Consider the following 9,805-nt stretch of genomic DNA (forward strand, 5'->3'; position numbering starts at 1 on the left):
GTGGATTGCAGTTGTTATGACTGCTGTTCTTATCACAGTTTTAATCACAAAAGGAATCTATCAGGAACTTAGATGTTTCATATTATTGTATATTAAGTTCATGTTCATTACATTGAACTTTGAAGCACTGAGTTTTGATTGGCCATATCATGTCTTGATTCACTGTTAAATAAGACTTAACAATCCAGGAAAGGAATTAGCCATTAAAAACCCAAAGAGGATTGTCCAGCGGCAACCCATACAGATAAGTGAGATGATGAATTCTAGTTCACATGCCTAATCTTTGTAATCAAAATTATAGCAAGAATGGAATTTGCACACAATATGGATTGTATCAAAGGAACTTGATCCATTCCACTGAAGTTTTAAACCTTCTGCTCTTCTGGGAATGCCAAGGACCAGGGGATATCTGGAATGTGTTAGGATTCAAGGTTCATTTTCCCCATATCATTAGGTTAGTTCTACAAAAAAAATTGGATCCTACAATCTCTGGGACATATATAGTAAAGATAGCTACAAAACCTACCATGTGGACAAATGTCACTATAGCTAGACGCACCCCCTCCCCCTCAATCCCAAACTACACCTTATTAGATTCTGGACTTTAACTTCTTTATGCAAAAGCCTAAGGCCAAGACTAGTGAGTGGGACTAGCATAATCATACAGTGGTGGGCAAGCAGCTATCACCCCTGGCATGGCTGCTCATGGTCAGGGCCAGCTCCAGGCACCAGCGTTCCAAGCAGGTGCTTGGGATGGCAGTTAGAAAGGGGCAGCAGTTCCTTCTCCCCATTGTCGGCCGCGGCAGCTTCTTCCTTTTGCCGGCCATGGCGGCAGTTATTTTCCCCACTGCTTGGGGCGGCAAAAACTGTAGAACCGGCCCTGCTCATGGTAAAGGGGAAGCATGTAGGTAGGTATTCCTCACAATAGCAGTCCCTGCACTCTTACCCTCGTGGGAGAGCAGGTGGTAGGAGGGAGGGAGGATCAGAGTACCACACCAGGCCACAGAAAAGGTTGGGAGTACCAAGGGAAGCATTCTGCACCCACTCTGCAGCCTCAGGGGAGCTCATTCCTACATGAAGGACAATCTCCCCAGTATTGGCCCTGAGCATGCAGAAGCCTGCACAGCTCTCTACTGCCCCCTACTGAACACTTTTGGCTTGCTACCACAGTCTAGTCCCAAGAAGAGAGACAACAAGCCTTGCATCATGAGTTGAAGGTAAACAGACTGAGAAGAATGCTTGGGCCTGATTTTCCACTTTGTTATTGTAATCAATAGCGTTGTACCCATGGCGGTAAAGGGGATTGGGGGAGTACAGCAGAGTGAAGTGTCCTCAATATAGCAGAGGATGCATCTAAGAATTGAGCCAAATGGCTCCAAATGATTTCAACAGTCATGACAACACCTAGGAAGAGAGGGAACAAGCTTCCAAACCATGCAGAGGTTTCTAGATCAATGTCAATACCTTGAATTGCTCCTCAAAGCAAAATGAGAAGCCACTGAGATCTTGGAGATGAGATAATATACACTATATAGCTAGGACATGAAACAGACTTATTCTGTGCTAGCTGCAGACATCAAATGGTCTTAGAGGCTAGCCTCATATCAAACACGGTCATAATTTAATCTGGAGGTCAGAGACATGTAACTGTGACAAGATCCTCAGGGGATTAGTGTCAACCATCCTTTACTCAAAAATAGATGAAAAAAAGGCATTTTGGCCACTACTATGAGCTGGAAATCAAGAAGTGGTAAGGGATCCAGGACCACCCATATATAGTGAGCCTCATTCTGACACACACACAATCAATCTTTGGCGTACAAACTACATGCTTTCCCTTTACCTATAAGCATCACCTCCGTTTTATCGGGACTGACTTTTAATCAGCTAATCTCATCCATTCCCTGCTTACTGCCAGACACTTGGAAAGCAGAGAGGCTGCACCATTTGGGTCCAATAAAAAGAGAAAAAGTAGACCTGGGTATCATCCACAAACTGCTGGTAATAGAAAGCCACTCTCACAAGCACCCCCAGCAGCCGTCCAAACATGCTGAATAGGAGGAGGGGACAGAATAGAACTTTACATAAGAGAATTCTCAAAGGGGATAAGCAATTGATCCCCTACCCGAACCATCTCAGAGATCAGAGAGGAAGGAGATCCCATCCATCCCAGCAAGGTGTAACAGACACTGAAATGGCACTGAAGGCTGCTGCCAGAGCTAAAGGAATCAACATGGATATTTAACGGTCTTTCCTGAGAGAGGAAGTCACTATCAATGAATGCAGTGGGATTCTTTTGCCACTAGCAGAAAGCCAGACTGAACAGAGACAGGGAAATCAGGGGACTCCAGCTGGCATCAGAACTGATTCACCAAAACCCTCTTTGTTGCTTTTCCCAAACGAGGAAGTTTAGAGACAGGGCAGCAACTGATCAGTTTGCCTAAGGAAAGCTAAACATCTTTTATTCTCCCTTCCAGAGGCATTAACAATCTCAACAAATAAAGGGCAAAATCACCTCCTCTCACACGCACGCAGTTGGTTTTACTGTCCATTACTGCATCTTGTGAATTGTGGTCTCTATGCAGGTGAGAGAGCAGCGAGAGTAGATGGAGATCGATCCCTCCATTCTTGTGACTGCTCTCCCAGCCTGTGGGTTGGAGGAGCAGCCACTCCCCATTTGCACTGGTCACCCAGGATGCTGAAGACACTGGATCTGCATAAAAAAAACAAGCAGTTCCCATGGCTTGGTCCTGGCCTGCCTCTTTCATCACCATCTCAGCTGACCCACTCATCAATGAGCCAGTTAAGAAGATTCTTTTCTCTGTGTGTAGATGTGCTCAGGCACCCGCCTGCACAGGGGCCACCCCCTTGTGCCCCTGCACATCCCTTGCGTGAGGCTTAAGTGCCGTAGAGGCCCTCCCATCAACTCTTCACGCCATGGAGGAATCTCACCCTTTGTGACTAGGATCCCATGTCTACATATACTACTTTAAAAGCACGGATTAAAAATGTCAGCTACTGTAGGATTATTGGATTCATTTTATATTCTAAAAACACATGTTTACAACTACAGTTCCTTTAATTTCTATCTCTATCATTAATAAGTCAAACAGGCTAAAGTATACAACATTTAAAAGCTTCAAGTTTGGAAGGAATATCTGGAACATAATATGTTCTATAATTATTGCACAATGTGCTATTTTCTAGTGCTTATTCTGTAATGAAAGAGGTGCCAGGGCTCAAGCAATTTTTTTACTTTCATAACTGATGCGGCAAGCCCAGAGGTGCTGGGGCTATGAACTGCCAAGCCTAGAGGTGCTGGGCCTCAGCCCTGGGAGGCCCTGGAACAAATTAAGTACTGCCATTTTCTTAATACCACCTAACTGTTAGATAATAGAGCTTTTATAAAACTGGCCCAATCTTAATATTCTCACTGCACATTTTTCTTCACATAATTACTTTCTTTTACTTTTTTCATAGGCCTTCCGACTTGCCTTCTGTGTACATGTCTGGGGACCACAGTCTACTGTGATGATCATGAACTCGACGCTGTTCCTCCACTGCCCAAGAAAACCACCCATTTCTACTCTCGCTATAACAGAATCAAAAAGATCAACAAAAATGACTTTGCTAATCAAAGTATGGATGACAGTTCTGATGCAATTGGTTTCCCTTTCTTTTTTCCTTTTCTGCTTCATGCCATTTTAAGTGGTAAACTGTCTTATATAAGACATGTCAAATCTATCAATGTCAGTGGGACACATGCTGAAAGTTAAGCATCTGGTAAAGTGCTTTGCTGTACTGAGGCCTAAGCCTTCATTAACTTGACTATAGATTCACTAAAATTCAATCCTAGAATTAGTGCAAATAGTACAATACAAATAATTGATTGTTTACCTGTGCCCTTGCTAGCATTTCGAATTAACATTAAAGGGGAAAAAACCCACAGAGAATTTAAAGTGCAGTGGTTAGTTCTCTTCTTTAAAGAAAGCAATCATTTAAAAAGAAAACGAGTCCTTGTGGCACCTTAGAGACTAACCAATTTATTTGAGCATAAGCTTTCGTGAGCTACAGCTCACTTCATCGGATGCATGCAGTGGATGCATCTGATGAAGTGAGCTCTAGCTCACGAAAGCTTATGCTCAAATAAATTGGTTAGTCTCTAAGGTGCCACAAGGACTTGTTTTCTTTTTGCGAATACAGACTAACATGGCTGCTACTCTGAAAATCATCATTTAGGCAGTATATCCAGTAATTAGCAAGAGTAAGACAGGAATCTATGTAAAAGCTTAAAGAAGTTTCTTCATTTAAAGATATTTATTGGTTTGCTTTGGTATGAACAGGAAAACCTTACGGAAAAGGAAATATTGAGGCTAAAATTTTCAAAAATGTGCTAAAGTTAAGCTCCTTGAGGCCTAAATTGTCAAAATCAACTAGTGATTTTGAGTCCCTTCATTTTTTAGGTAAGCAACTTATGAGGCCTTAAAGGGGCCTGGTTTTCAAAAAAAGTTCAGAGCCCCCACAATTGATTTCAAAAAATGTTCAGTACCCAGTGGTTTCCACTGAAATCAAGCCAGTTTTTGGGAACCCAACTTTAGCCACCCAATTTTGAAAATTTTGTCCTGACTGATTTTGTTTACAAAGTAAAACACCAGTACTGAACCGTTAAAGTAGTGCACTTAGAATTAATCATGTAATGTAACACACCGACTTATATCATTACTTCATTAATTTGAAAATGCCCTATTTATTCTTATTGAGTAAGACTGCCCATCTCAAACATGTTTACAATATCCAGAGTCCCTACCAGGCTCACAAACAACCTACTGATTTTTTTTTTGTGTGAATCCCCCCCATGTACACACACACACACACACACACATACCCCTTTTAATTGTAAATACGTTTTTTGACCAAAAGAAAAAATACTTCTTTAGGAAAAATTGTTTCATTTTGCTGGAAAAAAACAAAAATCAAAACCTGTTATCACTTTTTATTCTTTTCTACTAGAAAAAGGTAGAAAAAAGGAGGCAGTCGGTAATAAAAGTGTTTCGACGGAAATGCTTACTTTTTTAACCTCCCTCATTTCCTTTTTCCAGTATGAAAAATATTTTGCCCTAAAAAACTTTAAAAATTTCAGAAAATTTTGAGAATTTGACATTTCATTCTGAAATTTTTCAGATGGGAAAAAATTTGAACAAAAGGAGAATCTTTTTATTCATACTCACTTTTTTTTTTAAACCAGCTCTCCTTAGAATCTCTCAAAATATAACTTGTTCCAATTGTGTAATTTTACTCTCAATGGAACACCCCCCACTTCAGTTGCTCACTGGACCTCCTAGAAGTATGTTCTGCTCTTAAAGCTCCCATAAATTGCATTTGCGCTCATTATTAACGGAAGCTGGGCCCTTTCAGAAGAGGAAAAGTTCTTCAAGCCTCAAATTGGCATTACTGCATTATTAAAGACCTCTGGGAGAAGTAATCAATGCTCTCCCATACAAGTACATGTGTGTAATTAAATACCCATATAAGGGGATGTTCATATGTAATTAAAATGCATTTGCTTTTTTTTTTTCCTTTCCTTTTTAGGTTTTAAGACAATCAGAAATAAGTTCTGGAGTGCTCTAAATATTTTATTAATTTTCTCTGCCAGACAATTTAAAGAGGATTGATTTGACATCAAATTTTATATCCGAGATCGATGAAGATGCCTTCAGGGAGCTACCCCAGCTTCAGGAGCTAGTGCTCCGTGATAACAAGATAAGGCAGCTCCCCGAGTTACCGCCTACCCTGACATTCATTGACGTTAGTAACAACAGGCTTGGCCGCAAAGGAATAAAGGAAGAAGCATTTAAAGTGAGTTTGGGATTGACAGAAAAATCTCTCCTCCTCTCTGGGGGAAATTGTGGCCTGACCAGAGCACAGAGGTGCTATGTCCACCTTTATGGGTGGGCAGGGCCTTGGCTCTCCTTTCCAATTTGCTCACCAGTGTAGCTACACCAGCACTTTGTGGAATGCACACTGCAGTGCATAGATGTTACCTCCTTCTCTGGAGCAGCAGGTAGACTGCAATTTCCTGAGTGACACCCTTCCTCCTGGTAGCAAAGCTATCACGTGCTGCCCTTTACTCCAGGCACATCACTAAACCACAATCCAGGCCTCGATCTTAATACATCTAAATAATAAAAATAGTGGGCCAGATTCTCATGCCTGATCTGACTCTTCTACACTGTCCAGTTGTCCCAAAGGAGCTACATTCTAGCTGTACCTGATCAGCTATGAATTCCTGCATGGGAAAGTGGCTCTCAGACAGCATAACAAAGTTTGCAGAATCAGCTCCTGCACCAACTGCTCCCTCTCAGCCTAGTACCTAGGGTGAGATGGGGAATGCATAACCCAGCCCCCAACCTCCCTGATGGCCTCTCACTCATGCATTCAAGGGGGTCTCAGACATGGGAGAAAATCTGCCCCACTATTCCACACATACACACCTCTCATCCTAGAGTCTGAAAGAGCTTGGCAAACGTTAATGAATTCACAATAGCCAGTGAAACAGGTAGGTAGTCTTATGCCTGTTTTACAGATGGGGGAATTGAGACAGAGAGGTTTACTGACATCCCCAAGATGATCAGAAGGGACGGGAACTCAGGAGTGCTGATATTCTGTACCTTGGCGTAATTAGAAGATACTGCTTCTCCCAGACTTGCCACTGTTGATATGGAGGGGTCCATCTTACTTTTGGGGGAGGAGGGTAAAGATTATTATTTAGAAACATTTTGCTTGAACAAAAGTGATTTCTGCCAAACAATAACCTGATGACTCCTCAAAGTAAAAACAAAAACAAAAAAAAACAAGTCCAAAGGAAGAGCTTTCTGCAGAAGCTGTGACAGGTAGCATGTGAATTTTAAAACAATGCTGAGGTGAAGACTCCACTTAAATATTTATTTGCCATTCTCAGTTGCTTTACCAAGACAGCTGATCTCCGATAGTAACTGATCTTGGCAATGCATGTTCCTATCTATATTTCATTGTAATTTTTTTAAAACCTAGAGTCATGTTGATTTAAAAGGAATTGTTGAGTTCAGTTTCTCATTGCAAAGATGTATGTAAAACTTACTGTCTCCTTCTTGGAGATTTTACGAAATTCTAGTTTTTTTTAGGAAACACTCCCCTTCCTTCTCTTCCAGGATATGGTTGATCTGCATCATCTTTACATCACTGACAATAACCTGGATCACATTCCACTCCCGCTCCCTGAAAGCCTCCAAGCTCTTCATCTTCAGGTAGATTACAAAACCAATTGATTTTTTAATAGCAAAACAGAACAACAGATATAACTGGGAGAGTAAACCAATATTAGTGCTTAGTGGTTTGTTTGTTTTTAAAACTTCAGGTAAACCTCTTATTATCCAAATGGATCATGGGACATCTTTGAAACCTTAGGCTAATCAGGGTATTGAATACATTCACTCTTTCTACTCATTTCAGAGTCAGGTGACAAAAAATGAAATTTGAATAATCCAACTGGTACTCCATCTGGATATGAATCATTAAAATTTATCTGTGCAATGTAAATATTTTCAAACATAAAAGGCCATATTCTCCACTGATATTATTTAGTGTAGGCAATGGAGCCATTTTGATTTATACCAAAGAAGGAGCTGGCCCACAATTCAGAACATAAGTCTTTTACCATTTGTCATTGGGTGCTTTACTCATCACTAGGTGGCACCTCCTCCTGGATGCTCTGAGGATTAGCTCTTTACAGATCCAACACCCTATTCTACTGCTTGCTGCATCCCTGCCACCATTCTCTCTTATTCTCTGCGTCTTAGGGTGTTCTGTCTTCATGCTTAGCCCTCCAGCCAGGTCACTATAGTTCTCCCCTTCCAGGGTAGGGAAGTCCCTCTGGACAACCATCCTAGGCAGTCTGCACTCTGCTGCCTGGTCTGTGCCACTTCTCCTGTGGCTGGTAAGGGAACCTAGGGCCACCCACTATTTCAGGTTCTAATCCAGGGACCCTATACCTGGCAACTGTAGTCTGCTTTCCCTCAGACTCTGTTGGGTCTTTCCCTGGATTCCTTCCTACAACTTCTAGCTCCCCACTCTCTGAGTGTACCAGCTCAAACGCTCTCCTCCCAGGGAGAAGCTGCAGGCTACTGAAATCCATAGCATCAAACTGCCTGCCCTACAGCCCTTTTCTGCTGTCAACTTACTAGCTTTATACCAGCCCCTCCTGTTCCTCCCCAGCTGGGCTCCATCTTCAATCAGCCCTTCAAGGCCTGGGTCATCCCCAGGTGCAGCCTATTAGCTTAACTGGCCTCTCCTCAGCCTCATAAATCCCTTCTGGGCTGCTGTGGGATAAACATCCCATTGCACATTCATACTTTGATTCCAACCTTTTAAGAAATAAAGACCTGTATAGAATAAATGTATTCTAACAATGTTAATCCATTCTATTGGTTTCAAATTGCTAAGCTGGGGCTACATACACCACTACATACTGAACAATAGTACAGACAGGCAACAAGCTGGATTCCCTCCTGCACCAATATCTGGCTGGCACAAAAGTGTGGGAGGGGCTCTCCATAGCTGTTAGATGCTCCTCATTTTGAGACATGTCATTTTAGTTCTAAAATAACCTATGTCCTACACAAATTTGGTGTCCTATCTTTTTATTGGTGAAAATTGTTTACCTCAGAAAAAGAATCACAAAGCTGGAGTTACAGGAAGAGTTAATTACACTAAATGAATGAATCCCACAGAATTTTAAGCTTCCTGCATGAATTTTGTGTCTGTGTGTATGTAAGCCCTTTATTTAGGACCTTTGACAAACACTGCATTCCAGATCTGTGCCTGGCAAGTTGAGAGGATGTCAAGGAGCTGATTATAGTTCCATGATTCTTTGGGCTGACCTCTGCTGGACATGATTTTCCAGCTGGATTTGCTCTGGTCTCTCACCTTCCCACCTTCCTCCACCCTGTCTTCTTGGTCTTTTCCAGAGAGTGTAAGGGGTTGTTTCAGGCAGTTTTATACCAGTTGAGAGCTTCTCCTCGCTGGGAGAATTGTCAGTTGGCTATCTGCAGCCAGAATCTGTCTCTTTTGCACTGTGAGCATGAAAAGGCACTGGTCTGGGAGATAACCTGGTCCTTTGTGCTTATGTTACTTTCTTTCACAACACAGAAAACGTGTCAATACACTGGTTTTCAAAGACAATTATCATCAAACATATATTTTTGTCTTTCTGGATATTTTTGCTTTTCTCTTTAGAACAACAACATTCAGGAGATGCATGAAGATACTTTCTGCAAAATGAAAGATGTTGCTTATGCCCGTCGAGCTCTGGAAGACATCAGACTGGATGGCAATCCTATCAACTTGAGCAAGACTCCTTCTGCTTACATGTGCCTACCCCGTTTGCCAATCGGTAGTCTCATCTAAGCTTCGACAGTGGCCAACACTGTCCTCTGACATGGTAGTGTCTATGACAAATGAACAAGTCATTGCTACAGAAAGCCCAATGCATATTATTTTCAGAGCTCATTCGACAGGTTTTTAATCAGTAATGAAATTAATGAAAAAGACAAACGATAATGTGAAATGCTAAGAGATGTACTGAAATATAGGCTGTGCGATGCTATAGATACCAATGCATTCAATACGACAACTGCATTGAATATATAGAAAGAGAGGATCAGAACAACGGAAACTGTACAACTTGGATGCAATCAGATGTAATGTATGCATGCTAAAATTTAATAATTTTATATAGATTTAAATTAATTATAACACAAATAATGAATAA

The 9,805-nt window shown here is 41.5% G+C and overlaps 1 protein-coding gene across 1 annotated transcript in view; it reads left to right on the forward strand.

Moving 5' to 3' along the window:
* The window catches only part of EPYC (epiphycan), a 31,553-nt gene extending 22,112 nt beyond the window's left edge, over window positions 1-9,441 (forward strand). The window contains exons 4-7 of the mRNA XM_074951147.1: window positions 3,481-3,639; window positions 5,654-5,856; window positions 7,188-7,283; window positions 9,271-9,441. Coding sequence (XP_074807248.1) covers window positions 3,481-3,639; window positions 5,654-5,856; window positions 7,188-7,283; window positions 9,271-9,441 — 629 coding nt within the window. The remainder of the gene's footprint in view (window positions 1-3,480; window positions 3,640-5,653; window positions 5,857-7,187; window positions 7,284-9,270) is intronic.
* Window positions 9,442-9,805: the final 364 nt, after the last annotated feature.

This window comes from Natator depressus, chromosome 1 (genome assembly GCF_965152275.1).
Source record: "Natator depressus isolate rNatDep1 chromosome 1, rNatDep2.hap1, whole genome shotgun sequence".
In the NCBI taxonomy this organism is placed as follows: domain Eukaryota; kingdom Metazoa; phylum Chordata; order Testudines; family Cheloniidae; genus Natator; species Natator depressus.